General features: G+C 38.7%; 3 protein-coding genes across 5 annotated transcripts; 1 reads left to right on the plus strand and 2 right to left on the minus strand.

Annotated features, from left to right (window-relative positions):
• Window positions 1-745: 745 nt before the first annotated feature.
• Window positions 746-5,311, plus strand: LOC117926932. 2 transcript variants are annotated; one of them, XM_034846262.1, is made up of 3 exons: window positions 746-1,125; window positions 1,791-2,024; window positions 2,130-5,311. In XM_034846262.1, the coding sequence occupies exons 2-3, from the start codon at window positions 1,898-1,900 to the stop codon at window positions 4,067-4,069; spliced, it is 2,067 nt and encodes a 688-aa protein (XP_034702153.1). In that variant the 5' UTR covers window positions 746-1,125; window positions 1,791-1,897; the 3' UTR covers window positions 4,070-5,311. The 2 variants fall into 2 exon arrangements, with proteins under 2 accessions (XP_034702153.1, XP_034702152.1); XM_034846261.1 differs by having other exon boundaries at window positions 1,791-5,311.
• Window positions 5,312-5,413: 102 nt separating this feature from the next.
• LOC117926933 (major pollen allergen Ole e 10-like) lies at window positions 5,414-7,392 on the minus strand. The gene is made up of 3 exons (XM_034846263.1): window positions 6,800-7,392; window positions 6,364-6,615; window positions 5,414-5,710 (listed from the first exon to the last, which is right to left on the minus strand). Exons 1-3 carry the CDS (start codon window positions 7,017-7,019, stop codon window positions 5,676-5,678), a joined length of 507 nt encoding a protein of 168 aa, XP_034702154.1. The 5' UTR covers window positions 7,020-7,392; the 3' UTR covers window positions 5,414-5,675.
• Window positions 7,393-7,487: 95 nt separating this feature from the next.
• LOC117926931 (histidine kinase 2) lies at window positions 7,488-17,310 on the minus strand. Of its 2 annotated transcripts, XM_034846260.1 has the most exons (15): window positions 15,916-17,310; window positions 14,536-14,811; window positions 13,247-13,744; window positions 12,778-13,053; window positions 12,321-12,490; window positions 12,027-12,239; window positions 11,749-11,935; window positions 11,498-11,549; window positions 11,177-11,406; window positions 10,948-11,046; window positions 9,979-10,646; window positions 9,181-9,687; window positions 8,411-8,839; window positions 8,162-8,220; window positions 7,488-8,017 (listed from the first exon to the last, which is right to left on the minus strand). In XM_034846260.1, exons 1-13 carry the CDS (start codon window positions 16,306-16,308, stop codon window positions 8,590-8,592), a joined length of 3,819 nt encoding a protein of 1,272 aa, XP_034702151.1. In that variant the 5' UTR covers window positions 16,309-17,310; the 3' UTR covers window positions 7,488-8,017; window positions 8,162-8,220; window positions 8,411-8,589. The 2 variants fall into 2 exon arrangements, with proteins under 2 accessions (XP_034702151.1, XP_034702149.1); XM_034846258.1 differs by having other exon boundaries at window positions 7,488-8,220.
• Window positions 17,311-17,608: the final 298 nt, after the last annotated feature.

A 17,608-nucleotide genomic window follows, 5' to 3' on the forward strand; every position in this document is an offset into this window, starting at 1 on the left:
TCATGATTCAATCATGAATCGACAAAGGAAAAAAAAAAAAAAAACCTTACTCTTTAGTTGTCATTCATTGATTTACAATTGTTGATTGAATTTATACTTCAAGACAAAATATAGGCTTAAACTATCACAACCCAACTCTACTTAAAAAATAATATTAACTTAAAAGTTGAATTTGACTCGATCAATTGCACCAAAAAAACAATTACCTAAATGAATTTTAAAATTCATGCACATCATATTATAATTAAAATTTCCATAAGATTAGAGAATGACCAACTATAAGTAGGTATGATATGACAAATTCTATTATTTTTTATTTATGGAAAATTCCACTATCAAACTTTATAGTTATGGTACATTTGAGTATTTTTCAAAAATAAAAATTTAAATTTCAAATGGATATAAAGGAGAGAGATCAAATTACTACAATAGTAGACACAAAAAAGGGTAAATATCAATGGTCAATTAATTGTCTTATTTGCTAGACATCAATAATATTATTTCAAATATTGTTCTCAATAACTTCTATTTATTTAAAAGCTCTGTTTGGATGCAACAATAATTCAACTCCAATATTTTAATATATATAAAAAAGCAATTCTCGATTATTATTATTATATTAATAAAACTCATCTTCGCCGCCCAATAAAATATTCACAGGATTTTTCTTTATTAAAGCAAAATGAAAAAAAAAATGAAAAATTAAAACTTTGTGAAGCCCACTGTTTTACTCAACACCAAACACAACCCTAGAGCGCACTACGCACAAGAGCGTACTGTAGAATCTCCCACATTAAATCCCATTAACTAAAAACCACCGTTTACTTTCACCTGATTATTACCCTATTTCTCAGGCGCCGATTGTCGGAATCTGACTCAACTGGCCTGCGTGGCCGGAATCTGACCCATGTCAATTGACAGGCGCTCTACATCAAAACCCTAATCTTCCATTGGTCACACTTTATCCCACTCCTTTCTGTCTCTGCAACAAAAGCCTCGTGTAGTGGTCTCAGTTCTCAGATTTACAAAAGAGCCCTTTTCGTTTTGCTGAAATTGCAGTGGAGGAAATGTGGGGATCAGTGAAGCTTTCTTGGATCTGGGTTTTGTTCACTTCTATAAATCTCAGTGAGTGAACAGTTAATTTTTTTTTGTTATTGTTTTATTGCACTTTGTTTTTTATTTTTAAATTTTTGTTTAATTTTGAATTTGAAGTGGGGTTTAGATTTAGTGTTGAATTCTTATGGGGGTTTGGGCTATTCGGTTTCGATCTTTGTGGGATTGTTTTAGTTGTGATTTTTAGGTGCTGTTTGGTTGCCGAGAAAATGGAGGGAAAGGGGAAGTGATTTGGAGTTTTCTGGTTTGTGCTGTTTATGGTTAACATGGGAAACTTTAGGGTGAGTTGCAGCAATGGAAGAGTGTGTGGTCTGGGGTTTGGTTTTCTTTTGTTTTCTTCTGTTTTCGCAGCTACCAAACAGGGCGTTTGTGGCGTTGGGGTTTTTATTATTTGGGTCGTTTAGCTGAATTTTCACTGTTTTGGGCGGTTTTATGAATTGGGGTTTCTGATTTCAGCTCAAAATCGAAGTTGTGGTTGAAATATTTTGATTTGAATTAGAATTCCCGGGATTTGTTTCAGCATTGATTTTCCTCATTATTGAGAGCTGTTTGATTTAGTCAGTTGGACTTTCGCTTAGTTTAAAATTCAATTTCTATAAATTTTGATGTTGATTTGAACTTTATTTGGAATTCGAAATGGTAAATGACTTGAATGTTCTCACCATATATTTGTGCAGATTTGTAGAAATGGTTAAATGTGCCAACTGGGTTCTATGGTTGAGCATTTTGGGTTGGTCATAGATTTTGTTTTCAGAATCAGGTTTTGAAGTGATCCAATTTCTCCATGGAATTGAAGAAAGAGGAGGCTCTTAGAGCTAAAGAGAATGCGGAGAAGCAATTTGCAGAGAAAAACTTTGCGGGTGCAAAGAATTTTGCTTTGAAGGCCCAGTCGGTGTGTCCGGACCTGGAGGGTATATCTCAAATGGTGGCTACATTTGAGGTTTATATTGCTTCTGAGGTCAAAGTTAATGGTGAAACTGATTATTATTCCATTCTTGGATTGTTGCCAACTGCAGACAAGGCAACTGTGAAGAAACAGTATAGGAAGCTCGCTGTTTTGCTTCACCCTGATAAAAACAAAACTGTTGGAGCTGATGGAGCATTCAAGCTTGTTTCTGAAGCATGGACTCTGTTGTCAGATAGTGCTAAGCGAAGCTCTTATGATCTCAGGAGGAGCCAACTATTGTCGTCTGCAGTTGTCCAGAGAAGCTCGGCTTCAGCTCATACTGCTGGGTTTACAGGCTTTGACAATTGTTCCCATTCACCAGTTACTCATACTAGACTTGACACTTTCTGGACTGTTTGCACCTCTTGTAAAGTTCAGTATGAGTATCTTCGGAAGTACTTGAATAAGAGACTCTCTTGTAAGAACTGCCGGGGTACTTTCATGGCTGTGGAAACGGGGACAGCCCCAGTGAATGGTTCATTCCCTTACTGTTCATGGTCGCACTTGCATGAAAATGGGTATGGAACTCATGGATTCAATGGGGTTACATATTTTCCTACCAATGCAACTTTCTATTCGCGAAATGGGGTTTCAGGATATCATTCTGGACATGGGTCTGAGTATGTTCCAAACGTGCCATTCCAGTGGAGTTCATTCCCTGCTGCTTCTACTGGAATTGGGGGTCCTAATGGATCAGCTGCTAAATCTGCTGATGTTGTTTATCATACCACTGAGAGCATTAATAGAGCAGGAGAGAAGGTTAGATCAGGAGCCAGTGGGAAACATGCTGTCAAAAATGGCATGGTGAATGTGGGTACCGTTTGTAATGAACATTTAGGCTCTAAGGCCAATAGACCTGATAAGAAAAGGAAAATTGAAGGTAGAGGTGCATCTAGAAATGGGAATGATGAAACGGGTTCGAAAACGGCTACAGAAGTCACAACAGCTAATGGAAATGGAAATGTTGGACTTAATCCCAAGCTTTCCATCTCAAGTGAGACCGTAGCTAAACGTCCATCAGTTGCGCCCGCATTTGATGCTAGAAAGTTGTTAATTGAGAAGGCAAGAACAGAAATAAGAAAGAAATTGGAAGAGATGAAGTTGGCTGCGGCAGCGGCGGCAGAGGCAGCAGCAGCTGCAAAAGCAGCAAGAGAAGCAGCTGAAGCAGTTGCAGCAGCTGCAGCTAGGGAGAATGTAGAGTTACCTAAAAGAGCATATCTGGGAGTTCCTGGCCATCAGTCTGAACTGCATAGGACTGGGTCTACTACTTCAATAACAGTCCCTGACCCAGACTTCCACGACTTTGACAAGGACAGGTCAGAGGAATGCTTCAAGCCAAAGCAAATATGGGCTATATATGATGAAGAAGATGGTATGCCTCGCTTATATTGTCTGATCCGTGAAGTGATCTCGGTGAAACCATTTAAAGTTCATATTAGTTACTTGAACTCTAAAACTGATGCCGAGTTTGGGTCCGTAAATTGGATAGATTCTGGGTTTACCAAATCTTGTGGAAATTTCAGGGCATGGAATTCTGATATTGTTGAACAAGTTAACATCTTCTCTCATTTGCTAAGCGGCGAGAAGGCTGGCAGGGGAGGCTGTGTTCGGATTTACCCCAAAAGTGGAAATATTTGGGCTGTGTATCGGAACTGGTCACCAGATTGGAATCGATCAACCCCAGATGAAGTAAGGCACCAGTATGAGATGGTGGAGGTTCTTGATGATTACTCTGAAGAGCTTGGTGTATGTATTGTTCCCCTTGTTAAATTGGATGGTTTCAAAACTGTGTATCAGAGGAATACTGACAAGAATGCCATTCAATGGATTCCGAGAAGAGAGATGCTACGCTTTTCACACCAGGTACCATCCTGGTTACTTAAAGGAGAAGCAAGTAACCTGCCAGAAGGGTGCTGGGATTTGGACCCGGCTGCAACTCCAGATGAGCTGCTTCAGGCTGCAACTCCAGATGAGCTGCTTCATGCTGCAACAGAGGTGAAGGCTGAATAGAAATCTAGGCAAGCACAAGTAAGAAAGCCCACTTTTAGCTTTGTTCTGACAATCCACGGTCTAAATGTACAAAAGATTCGATACATGGCTTAGGGCCAAGTCTCAGAAAATTAGAAACTCATGAGGATCACAAGGTGATCCTCAACATTGATTCCAGGTGATTTTAAAGGCTTTAATGTTAATTGAGCAACTTATATGTGTAACCCCAGATTTATTGACTGCTTGTTTACAGAAATGCTCTTCTTGATCATGGCAGCTGCACCAACTGCCATTTAGTTAGTCAAATAGCTACTCATTCTTAGACGAGTGATCTCCTGGTTGTAAAATTATTTGTTTCAGATCAATTTCTTACTGCAATTCCCATAAAACCTTGATTATTAGTTCTGTTTCTGATCAGCTATGTCTATCTCTCTTTGAATACACCAGGTGGGTTCATTTGAAGAATGATGGATTTTTTTCTTGGGCACAATTGACGCATCTCTAGGCAATGCTGTGTGTGACCCATAGGCCATAGCCCAAGGCTTTAACCCTAAACCCAACACCACCCATAACCCAACCCCTCTCCCCACTCTCCCACTAGCACTACTTGAAAATAGGCTATTAATTTATTAGATTTCTGATTGCCATGTTTGGTTGCTGAGAAAATAAAAAGACCAAAATTTTTTAATATGCTTTCTGTTATGTTTGCAACACAGATAAAAGATCTGCTTTTCCTTGATTCACTTTTAAGATGAAGGTGCAAAGAACTCATCAGTACACATTTTTTTGTGGGATTTGAGCTAGTTTATATTGAGTGAATTCAATGGTCCATCCCATTAAAAACTACTTCTGTAAGGGATTGGGAATTAGTTCTTTCTAATATGTTTTACAGGCACTTCAAAACTAGATTTGCCATTGGAAAGAGAAAAGGGAAACGGAGAAAAACATTGGATTCGAAAGAGATGGAGAAGTTTCTACGGTAGAAGAGGCTACCAAGGAGATTATACAAACAGGAAGAGAGCTGGGAATAGGAAACGGGTAAATGCATCCTGCATTTATTTCCAGAACACTGAAATTGGAAATGAAAGTAGCGATACTCAAGTATTTTCACTGTTCAAAATACCATCAAAGTTTTCTCACCTGAGAATCAGAGATTGGGAGCTAAATGCCCTAGTTGTGAGCCCATAGAATACATTGTTACTTTGATTGAATTCATTGACAGGTGAAAGCCCATTGCATCCAACTTATCGAACTTTGTTTTTCCTTTCTGCTACATCTCTCTTGTAATTCAGTGTAATTTCATTCTGACGGATTTATATCAAATTCTTTGAAGCATTTTTTCCTGTTATTTTTTAGTTTGCAGAATGGTCGAAGAGCTCAAAATCATTTACATTTCTCAGCCTTAAAATTCGTTTTCCTTTTAAGTCAGGCCAAAAATGTTTACAACCCCATTTCTGCAAGACTTGAAGTTTGCTCCTGATACAAAACTCAACCCCACCCCTCAGCTATGAAGGAAGAACTACAGCAAACTTTATGGGAATCCTTCCTCAAGAAGACAAAAAGAAAAGAAAAAGTCTTCAACTTTAATTCTTCTCATGGGACTTCATAAACTAGACTTGCCTTCGAATCAAGGAATGAAGTCATAATGGCAAGAGTTATGACCTGCATATACACAAAACATTTAGAAGTAAAAGTACCATCCAAGAAGAAAATACCAAATGAAAAAATACAGACTGTCGCAGAATCAGACATTATGGACTCAAATCATAAGAGTTATAAGTTTTTTAGTCAGTTTATAGTTTAACAAGGTATCAAAGCAATGGTTAAGTAGAGGTCTTGTACTAATCAATAACATAGTCTTGAGATTGAGAGAACAAGTATTAACCCCCCCCCCCCCCCCCCCCCCCTGGTGAAAAGGTAACTTTATACTATAATAATTTAAACAGCAAACATGATTGGTTTCTTCAATCCTTTACGGCACAATCAAAGGTAAAGTGTGCCCACCTCTACTATTTTTAAAAGGTATTTAGCAAGACATGGGCAAAGCCTACTCACATGGCCTACACTTTCCAGGCACATGGAGCTGCCTCATTCTTGGTTTACCGCCATCACTCCATGTGATGATTCAAGGAGTAGCTTGTACAAACATGGAATATTTGCAGAAGTACCATGTCAGATGACTATGATGCCAATGCTGGTGACTGTGATCAAGATCAGATTCAATTATTTGATCAGCAGTGTGGCTTTTAGCCATACCAAATGTGACTTCAGAGAACCAAACAGAGGAGTTTACTCTGGGATTCATCGGTGCTTACTTGGGTCGAGTTCAGTGATCATGGCAGCACCATTGAAGTAGCAGGTTCCACCCTTGTTCTTGAACTTCTGATAGTAGTTATTGAAGGCATATGAAGCATGGTCCCTCACGGTGTTGGGCAAATAGCAAGGCTTGTTCACCTGAATCTTGCTACAATCTGCACCTCCTTCCCCACAAGCCCAATCAATGCCTGCCTGCAACTCATCGTCTGGGGTCTGCTCATCAGCTATGCACCATTGCTCGAACTCCCCAGCTAAAGCATTCAACCAAAAAATAGCAACATTAGAAAAGAAGCATGATACTTGATGAACTATCAGATTTTCAGAGATTTCATTAAGCATATAAAACCAAAGACCAAGAATACAAGTTTTCGTGGTTTAGCCAATCTCTTATGAAGCAAAAGCTAATAAAACTCGAATGGGCAATGGAAAAATTACCAGATTTTGTTCCTGTTGACACCAAAAGAAGTAGACCAAGCACAATCCTCAGCAAGGCAATTGGCATTGTTTCTTTCTGCCAGAGAGGGAGAGAGAGAGAGAGAGAGAGAGAGAGAGAGAGATGGTGATATAACAGATAACCTTCCACCCAACAGTGTGGTCTTGTGACCACATAGAGCTGCTCCCTTTCAATTAGAATATTTGAAAATCTCTTTGACATTCTCAAAAACCCAATCACTACAAAATAAAGTAAGGACCCTTTACAGTTGTTAGATGAAAGATAAGTAGGTGGTTTGGACTTTTCAAAAAGGCCAAAGTCATTCCACCTAATGGAAAAAAACAGAGCATCAAGGATCGCTTTGACCCTCTACATAGTGCACATGGACGTGAAGATTTTGGCCTGTTTTCTCTGTTGAAAACACCTAATTCCTCGGTCTCAACTGTTTCATTGATAGAGTAATGCAGATTAAGCTATGGAAAATTCATCACAGCCCTTGGTCAACCTGTTCTAGAGGAGCTTCCTATGTGAGCTTTGTCTGCAACTACTCTACAAGAAGCCACTTAAATCAGAAATCCGTTTCTTTTTTGGGTTTTCCTATTCCATTGCATTATTACAAATCTCCAGGTACAGCAACAAAGATGGGTGACAAATGAAATGAAAATATGTGCAGGGGAACGGAAACTTAAATCGAGCAAACTATCATTTATACATTATACCAAAAAGAATTGTTACAATTCAGTTCAGGGTGAAACGACACTCAGTTTCAACAGGTAAAAAACACCTTATTCACAAAATGCAACATTATGAGCAATACTGATATTCAATTCCTCATATCCCTCTACCATCAGTAGAACAACCCAGAATGAATAGAAAATCTTGTAAGAATGCAAACTAGTATAATGACCTATTGCCAACCCGGAAATGGTCTTCTATGTTCTGTATATCCTCCCTCGTGTTTCACTATTGCTTCTAGTCATCACCTCTTTTTGGTACTTTGCCCAATCTCCCTCATAACGGGTAGATTTGAACTTTGGTGATATAATGTCCAAACAATCATGATAATATGAATGATTCAATCTTTCACCCTCTTGAGAATTTGGATCTTCTGCATGCATTCTTCCAGTTCCAGCAACTCTCGGGTGACGGAAAGAGAACTCACTCATCTCATCAGAGTTCAAATATGGGTGTCTCACCACTATATCACTTCAGGCTCAAACCTGATTAAGGAAGAATGCACAAAATATCACAAAAATAAATAATAGGGCATCAAAGGAAAGGGGTTATATACAAGAAAAATAGCCCCCTTTTCTCTTATTATCCACAGCAGGTGATCATAAGATAAGGAATGGCTGGGAACAAACTGGCCACAAGCAGTTAATGCTCTCCCTCCTTGTATCCATGCCACTTCGATCCAGCATCCCTGAAAACAAATAAACAATTCCCAAATGGCCACGTGAGGGAGAAGTTAGAGGAGATGATGATGATGATGGTGAAGCATTATATGAGAATGGGAGATTTCAAGAGAAAAATTCATGGTGTCAACATGATGAATTTGAGCCTACATGCAAATCAAAAGTCAATAAACAATAGAATAATGTTAAGAAAGTTACCATATTAGGAAAGGCAGAAACAGTGGTTGAACCTGCAAATCACACCATCTCACAGCAGCCAGGCTTGTCGCTTGTTGGAGAGCCATCTAGCTTGGGGAGTCAAGTCTGAAAACAAAGTCAGATCAACCAACTGGCTGGACCACTACTGAACAACCCACAAACATGTCAGTCCCACTCCATTAACCAGACTCAAAGAAATGTGCCACCGCTGAATAAAGCTGATCTTCTTCGAATGGCTTTGCCACATAACCATCCATTCCACACTTCATGCACTCTTCATTATTTGCCTGAATAACATCAGCAGTCATTGCTAAAATTGGTGTGTGCCAATAAGCCACATTTGCAAACATCTCTATTGATACTTCTCCGGATTTAATTCTCTCATTAACCTTGCTCTCCATTCGGCGGATTTCCTGTGTTGCTTTAAACCTGAAAAATTAAAAATTTAAGAAAATCAAAACTCTAAATTGAACAGTACACTTATGACTTATCTAAAAGATGCTCAACAACTCACTTATTCACCACCCATCACTATTTTCCCCTCCCCTTTGTATGAGTCTGGCATTTTTTAACAAGTATAAACAAGATCAACAATTTTGGTCTACATAACCAGAATCATCTCAACAAGCCAGTGTAGGGTAACCAAATTTATTAGCTACTGATCATGCAGAAAAGGCAAATGCCTAGGTCCATTATTGTGCCAAAGGGATATATCCTTTGCATTCACAATTTAGACAAAAGAAAAAGAAGATTAAAGTTCTGCACATTACCCATCCATCTCTGGCATTTGGAGATCCATGAAGCAAGCATCAAAGTTATGGGGTGGCTTAAGCATCAAAAGAGCAGCCTTGCCACTGTCCACGCAGGTGACAATTGCTCCATACTTCTTGAGAGCAAATTCTGCCACCCTTCGGTTAACAGCATTGTCATCCACCACCAAGATTCGCTTTTCTCTTAACAGATTCCCAAGAGTTAATGGTTTTCCTCTATTCGCTTGCTTTCTCTTGCCAATTCCAAAGACTTCCTGGAAGCAAGAAATCAATACGCTTAACCGAAGAGGCTTCATTAGTACATTATCCACAAAACCAGCTGATTTGAGCTCATTACGCTCAGCAGAGCTCAGAGAGGTGTCCAAAAGGAATATTTTTGGACGTTTTTCTTGGACTTCCACAGTGCCATTTGGCCTGAGCTCTTTGAGCATATGATGGAAAACAAGACCAGCCTCCTTATCCCAAACCTCTTTGTCAACCAGAACCATAGCTACACTAGTTGATGCACTGCAGACACATGATCAATAATATATTAGAAAAATCAAGCACAAAAAAACTACAATACCATAATATATTATAACTCAATTACATTGATGGGGGAAGAAAATTTTCCATGATTTCCTTTCATATTCTGATGCTAATGTTATTCCAAATAAGTAGTACTGTGGGTTTTCTTATGCATTTAATGATATCAATGTATATTGAAGTCTCAACTCTTTAATGGCTTCGTTTCGAATTCTCAAATTCAAGTCACTATGATCCTTAGTTACAAAAATACTAAGTGAAATAGAAATCTACCTTGGATCGGAATTATTGGACAGATAAGAGCATGCAGATATTAGGCTGAAAGTTTTATCGACTGATATGCCCAATCTCTGAAGATGATATCTTGTAACCTCAGCTCGGATGCTTCTACAATCAACCACCAAGGCTCTCAATCCTTGGAACTCAGAACCAGCTGGATCATGAGGTTGCTGCTTTGTATCTAGTAAACTAGTTTCTCCTTTTGTGAAAGCCACAGTAAATGAGAAGGTACTTCCAGTGCCGGGTTCACTCTCAAACCCAATTTCCCCACCCATAAGATCCACCAAACGCTTGCTAATGCTTAATCCTATTCCAGTCCCACCATACGTTCGAGAAGTGGAACTGTCAGCCTGCATAAAAGGCATGAAAATTCGACTTTGAGCTTCTGAAGGTATTCCCACACCCGTATCCTCGACAGTCACTAATAATTTAATTATGCTGGTTTCCTCCATTGAATCTGTGCAGCTTAACTTTTTAAACTTCTCCCAGCTTTTCCATCTGTTGACCACAGGAAACCCACTCAATGTATTATAGGAATTGTTTGAGCTGTCATGGACTATCTTCAAGCTCTGTCTCAGCACTTCGTCCCTGAGACCAGGTGGCCCCACCACTTCATCTTCCAGATGCACCGAGACAAAGATATGCCCTTTGTCATGTGTGAACTGCAATATGAGCATTTCAGAAATCAATACACTAAAACCATGTATGGCATTTTCATTCTTGCATGGATCCAAGTTTCAAGTTGCCTTGATTGGATGCAATCCAAAATATGCTTAGGTATGGAAGAATCTAAATTTTGATATTTCGGGATATCAAATAAGTTCCATCTGCTTTAGTGGAAAACAAAATCAGGAAATGGAATTTGGCCATAAATGTTGGATGAAGTCAATTGGCATAGTGAATGCATTGCCAACCATGAATGAATTCCCCCCAAAAATGCAAGAAATAAGAAATATAACCCACCTTTATTGAATTTCCAACAAGATTGGTAATTATCTGCCTGAAGCGCCCGGGGTCTCCAATGACAAATTCCGGCACTTGATCAGAGATGTAGACAGCCAACTGCTCTCACCGAAAAGAACATCCAGAACCAAATTTAAGTAAGAAGTAGCATCACGTAACAGTAAAAGCAATAACCAACCCAAAAAAGAAATAGATTAAACATGTGAGAAGGCAACAAATTGGTTCTTACCTCGATCCCCTTTTCATGAGATTTGCCTGAGAAGAGTGATAAAACATTATCAAGAGCAGCACGCAAATCAAAAGGAACAGCTTCAAGCTCGAGCCTTCCTGATTCTATCTTAGCCTGATCAAGAACCTCATTTATCAGTGATATTAGATCTTTCCCACTAGCATGAGCAGTCTCAGCATAATCCTGTTGGTTTGCATCAAGACCCGAGTCCATCAGCATTTTCAGCATACCTGAAATTTGAATTGGAAGTTGTATACAGTCAATTAATCTTTTTAAAAATGCAATGACAATAAATGTAAATCAAAAGAAGTTTTCCATTACCTAAAACACCATTCATCGGAGTCCTGATTTCGTGGGAAACAGTTGCAAGAAACTACAAAAGAGGAAGAATGCTTTAGTGATATGATCAAGGTGGAAATTTTATTGGGGAAAAGAATAAAGCTGAAGAAGAAAATTCCTCAGGATATTCCTATCAAAAAAAAAATTCCTCAGGATAAACTATTCGTTCTGAGGAAAGATATTGCAGTCACAAATTTATAACCATCCATCCACTTGGCCAAAATAAAATGCACCTGAGATTTTGCCACATCTGCAGCTTCAGCACGAACTTTGAGTTCCATCATCTGACGATAATCACCCTCCACTTTTGCGATTCGGTTTATGGCAGCATGAAAAATATGGCCCACAAGCAAAGTAATAACTAAGACCCCAACTGATGCCGTTATTGCTGTCCAAGGTGGAGGAGGCTTCTGCTTGAACCTGTGGCAAAGGGGAAAAAAACTTTAACCATGAAGATGCAGTAATCCCTTGTCTTTACAAACATGTACTTAAATAAGCAGCAAAGGCTCACCTGCAGTGCATCTCATGCTTCCGAGCTGGATCCCCAAAATCAAGGTTGCTAATGCGCAATAGGCCCGTATCTGTAACATTAGTACCATACATATTGATGGGTGCAGATGCATTAGTTGTATCATAAACATTCACAACTATCGTCTGCTTGCTGGCAAGTTGGTGTAGAAGCTTCTTCACTAGTGATGGGACATCATAAGACGCACCTAGATACCTTTTTTTTTAACATAAGGTTCAGTGGTTTGGTCTTGAAAATATAAACAGTTTAGTCTCAGGTTATGTACAAAGAACTCACCCTACAGTAGCTTCAATACGTTGCTCTGGTGTAGCATCTGGAGGTAGGTCAGCGTTATAGACAGCAAATGTGAGTACAACACCCAAGTGATTGGATTTCAGTAGCTTAAAAGGAGATGTCAATACTCCCTTTCCAGATGCCCTAGCTCGCAAGATGTTCTCACGGTCTTCCTGTATAACATTAAAAATATTAACAGGAAGTTTTGATATTGAATATAAGCTCTTCCCAATAGTGCAATCACTTCATCAGCTCTATCAGTTGACCAGGGAGCCATTTCTCGTTGAACTAATAAATTTTACACTGAAGCACCAAGGTGTTTCTTATTTAGTAGGGTGCAGAGAAGTGTATTGAAGAAGAAATTGTTCATCAGGGAAGTTCAATCATGGGATTCACAAAAGAATGCTCAATGAAAAGGAACAAAAGCACCCTAAGATTAACGAAAAAAAAAAAGCTGCACCTTTCCAGACATCATGTCAATAGATACTATATGAGAAACTGTTTCTTGAGAAAATATGACGGGTGCATATTCATCTTGAATGGGTGATGGATCTAAATTTTCCAGAATACAATCTTGGACTAGAGTCTGGTCCTCAGTTTCCATTTTCTTTATTGTCCATCCATGTTCCTTTTCAAATTGTTCTCTTTCTGAGTGAAGAACTTTCAAAGCATAAGCAACACCACTAGTAAGTGGCCTCTCAAAAGCCGTTCTCTCGGTATATTCTCCAAATGTTTTCTGCGAAAAAGAATAGAGATTCATCAAGATCAAAATAATTATGACAGCAAAATGCTACCGTACAAGTTTTTCCTTTTCTGTCTGAATCCTTAATCAATCAATTTGTTGAATAGTATTAGGATTCTCCTTCTAGTATAGTGAAAGGATAGAGATAGAGCGAGTGAGAACCGAATCAGCTGGATGGGAACACTACCTGATCAATAGCAGAAGGGTGTTTTCCATGGTGAAAGGTTGAAACAAGAATAGCCAATGCATGCACATGATTCATGCTCACATTGAACTGATCCTGCAACATCCGGGCTCGTTCATCGCACATATTGGTAAGTGTTTCCCTTCTTCTCAGGTTAATATCCTTATTCAAGTGCCAAAATAACCAAATAGATATAATCACCCCAAGTAAGACAAATATTATTAGGAGCTTCTTCCTCCACTTCCCAGCAACTTTAGATGAACTCTGGGCCGGCTGTTGCTGCTTCGGCCGCAACTGCCGCTGCTGCTGAACCTGTGACTGCTGCTCAACCAGTTTCTGCTGCTCAACCAGTTTCTGCTTCCGATTCCCCCACAGTTTCACATGAGAACCAGACAACTTGCAGCTCACAACCATTCCAACAAGGACCCACCAACCTACTTTTACCAAACAGAGAGAAAAATTCTCACAGTGCTCTTTTGTACAGTTCGCCAGAGCCCTAATCTGCAGGATATTCCAATCAAATACAAAATAAACAAATAATCATTTTGTATCCCAAATCATGGGAATAAGCTCCAACATTTTTAAAATTTTTAGCTAGCTCCCTGAATGAAATAATAAAAAAAGAAACATGAAAACAGAATACAGTAAAAACTAGTAGTGCTCTCACCAAAGAATTTAGAATAAGGATAAGTTTATTATTCATATAGGCAGTTTGAAAGGGCATGAATTCTTCAGTTCACATTGAATGCACATGCATATTTTTTTGTGCTTAACACATCCTACTTCCTGACTGTATTCTTCACAACTCAATTAACCAAAAACTAAACATTAATTTGATCAGATTATTCTTATCTGACCTCTTTATCCACTCATCATTGCTTCACATTCAGCATGATAATTTTTTGGAATGTAAACATTTCAGATTCATGAAATCAATTCTATCTGATTTGTCTAACCTTGTGTGTATTGAGAACTTCCAGAGGAACAACCTATAACATAGAAACTCCATTCTGTCTCGGGGGAAGCATTTACTATGTAAATAATCTTATGGCATTCCCACACAATGTATACAAAATACAAATGCTGTCCTCTTGCATCACCATTAGATAGCTTTGAATGTTTATGTTCTATGTGGCTATATCCTACACGTTCCCTCCATAGGCATCCCATAGGGCATGTTTTATGACATGGTTAATTACAGGAACTTCTGAAATTTCCACACATGATGAACTCAATTCAGAGAAAAGAAAGCAAAAAAGTCATGTCATACTGGTACCAATGAATGAATCTACCTTTTCACCACTCTGACCATCAAGCGAAACTGATGAAGACGTAGACTGCGAACTAAATGATGCAGATTGGTCCCCTAGCGAAGATAGGTCAAGCTTTCCAGGGATGTTCTCATCTCGAACTGGGCATTGGTCATTAGGTTCTAAACTTTCTGCAGCCAGATCATGCTGCTTCTCAAACTCTTGATTCTGTGAACATGGTACCTTAAGTGCACAGGCAATAGCATTGCCTGGTGGCATTTCAAATCCTGCTTCTTTGGTACATTCCAAGGAAGCTATCTGCAATACACGAGCCAGAGAGATTTAATATGCATATAAGCATAAACAATCCAAACAATTTTGTTCTTCTAGTGACTTTAATTGGTCTTAGTTCATATATGATGTTTGAACCTCATAATTGTAGCAGCAATGTTCAAATCACCCAAATCTAACAAATCGATGAACAATAATAATGGCAAAGATAAACCAAATTCTTAAGCAGATTGTGTTTGATTGATTATGGTGGCAAGAACTAAAACATTATTTTATAATCACTAAATTGGAAATTCATAACATACATCTCTCATGAGGTCCCCTGATCCTCCTTTCCCAGGATGACCTTGCCATCTTTATACTTCTTTTGCCAATACTTGAAAAATTCAACATTTGCTTTATGGTCAATATCCCACTGTCCCTTTTCTAGAACATGGAACAAGACAGCTTTTAATATCAAAGTTCCTAAACAGCATCTTAGTTACTTGTTTTTCTCTGGTTTTTTCTTTTTTGTATTCTTTAGGATATAAGCTTCTTCATTGTTCATCACACTATTGAAAGAAAACTATATTATTTCCAGTACTTCCAAAACAACAAAGCATATTCTGGAGAAGGAACTTAGAAGAAACCATGAGAAAAGAATACTTGACATCACCACTCCAATTGCAGATTATTCGTTCAAGCATTTGGTATTACTTTAGGCACAGCTGAACAGGGTTGAAGGCTGCCTAATTATACCTAATTCAACCTCAATCGCTAGAATGAATATGCATTAGAGCAGTACTTTATCATACTCCCATTTTCAGCTTCACTTCATTTCTTCCTCGTATTCATTTCTAACCAGCTTTCAAACAATCAAATTCGAATTGTAAATAAAACCAAGAAGCATTTGTAAACAGCAGAGTCACCAAATCCTACAAAAAGGAAAGTTTCAAAACATGGCCACCATATCCTACTCTGTACTAGTATCCAAGTTCAGTCAACTTCTCAAACCAAAAGAAGAATTTTCTCAGCATAAACAGTTAATATCAACAGCAACTACTTCAAGCTAGAAGCCAAAGAGTTAAAACCACAAATAGGAAGAGTCCAAAGGCATTAAACATACAAGTTTAAGAGAGATAAGCATGGAACCTGATCTGATTCAGCGAATAAAGAAGCCAAAGAATGAAGCTGGTTCTTGCTGACATTGAAATGCTCTAGCAAGATTCGAGCTTTTTCTTCACACAAGTCTGGAGTCTTCTCCTTCCTACTCAAAGCCCCAGCATTCAAAACTGAGAGAAAACAAATGAGGCCAATAATAACTCCTAAAAGCCACAATAACAGAAACTTTCTCCTCCATTTCCTGACACAATTAGACCCATGCAAAGGCTCCTTTGACTTCTTCAGCTTCAAATTGGCCGGCAATCTGCCACTAAAGCCAGAAAGCTTGCAATTCAAGGACATCTTAAGCAAAACCCACCTGCATATCTTCAAAATGAGTCTTGAGAGCTTAAGAAAAACCCCAGACACAGCCGAAAAACTCATCAAAACCAAGGCTTTAAGAGAGCCCCAGTAAGAAGATTCAAGTAGATTGCAGGAAACGCAGTTGATTCATCACCAAATCCAGCACCCAAAAGTCATTAAAATCCGAGCGTCAAAAGAACCCACCAGGAAAATTCAACTAAAAAGTGAAAATGCAAGAAACCCAGCTGATTTTTTCACCAGACCCAGCTTGAATTACTTACCATATCAAGAATATATAGTGGTCCAACCTCTTTGATCTCCTCTCTGTCCTCTACTTTACGGTTTAATACTTAGTTTCTTTCCCCCTCACTCTGCCAAGCTTTTAAACCCCATCAAAACCACACCACTTTTGAAGAATACAAAGGAGAGAAGAATCATGCCAAAAGAGAAGCTGAACCGAACCCAGTTGTTATTTCGCCTAACTGCAATGGAATCATTAATGGGATAAGCAAAAAAATGGTTTTTCCCGTAACTGGTTATTTCCATCTCCCCCAGCTCTGTACAGAAGAAAGAAGCATCAAGTTTGAAACTTTATGTGAAAAAACAAAAGCAAAACTCATTATGAAGAAAATTTGGATGAAACCCAGTTGGTTTCTCTGCATACCCAACTGGAATCAATAATCAGAGTGGGATAAAAAAATAAAAATAAAAATAAAAATAAAGGTGCCTCCTTTTTCCCTCTTTAACCCCCCCTCTCACTCTCTCTCCTCAGTTTGGTGCTGTGCATTTGTTATTGAGGTTGGGCACATCATTATCTCATCATCTAGTGGGGAAGGTTAAGGCAAAAAAGCAAAACAAACCCAAGATCAAAATCACCCCCATCTATCAAAAATACCATACATTTTTTAATTTAATTTTTTTTTTTTTTTATGCCCCATCCTCTTTTTTTTATTCAAATTTACTTCTCTTTTGTTCTTCTTCGTCTCTTTTGCTTTTGCAAGACTTGAAAGAGACAGCACCATTCAGCGTTTAAAGATGGGGTATTTGTTTTCTGCTGCTGTTCAGATATACGGATTTAGATAGAGAGAGTCTCTAGAGAGAGAAAGAGTCTGACACAGTTAGAGAGAGAGAGAGAGGCAAGCAGGCAGGCATCTATGAATTTAATCCCCCCCTCCCCCTTTGGCCCCAAAAGTCGCCAATAAATCGGCTGGCTCTCTAGTCTCTCCAAGGAAAGGTGGTGCTAACGCGCGCCAGGGGTTTGGGATTCTTAACGTACACTTTATACTTGGAAGATATAATTGATGATGTGGGCATCCATGACCCACGTATGTCGGCTACATACCTTACCCACCACTATATAATATTGGAGAATATATATGAC

Source organism: Vitis riparia, chromosome 12 (assembly GCF_004353265.1).
Source record: "Vitis riparia cultivar Riparia Gloire de Montpellier isolate 1030 chromosome 12, EGFV_Vit.rip_1.0, whole genome shotgun sequence".
In the NCBI taxonomy this organism is placed as follows: domain Eukaryota; kingdom Viridiplantae; phylum Streptophyta; class Magnoliopsida; order Vitales; family Vitaceae; genus Vitis; species Vitis riparia.

Bases quoted from the DNA above. Each gene is read 5' to 3' on its own strand.
- LOC117926932 (XM_034846261.1), top strand. From the start codon at position 1,898: ATGGAATTGAAGAAAGAGGAGGCTCTTAGAGCTAAAGAGAATGCGGAG.
- LOC117926933 (XM_034846263.1), bottom strand. From the start codon at position 7,019: ATGTCAAAGAGATTTTCAAATATTCTAATTGAAAGGGAGCAGCTCTAT. The intron at 6,616-6,799 runs GTAATTTTTCCA...TGAATGCTTTAG, and splicing joins GTCAACAGGAACAAAATCTG to CTGGGGAGTTCGAGCAATGG. The intron at 5,711-6,363 runs GTAAGCACCGAT...GTGTATATGCAG, and splicing joins GATCACTGAACTCGACCCAA to GTCATAACTCTTGCCATTAT.
- LOC117926931 (XM_034846260.1), bottom strand. From the start codon at position 16,308: ATGAGTTTTTCGGCTGTGTCTGGGGTTTTTCTTAAGCTCTCAAGACTC. The intron at 13,745-14,535 runs GTAGATTCATTC...AATATCCTGCAG, and splicing joins ATGGTCAGAGTGGTGAAAAG to ATTAGGGCTCTGGCGAACTG. The intron at 8,840-9,180 runs GTAATGTGCAGA...TTAATTTTTCAG, and splicing joins CAAATGCCAGAGATGGATGG to GTTTAAAGCAACACAGGAAA.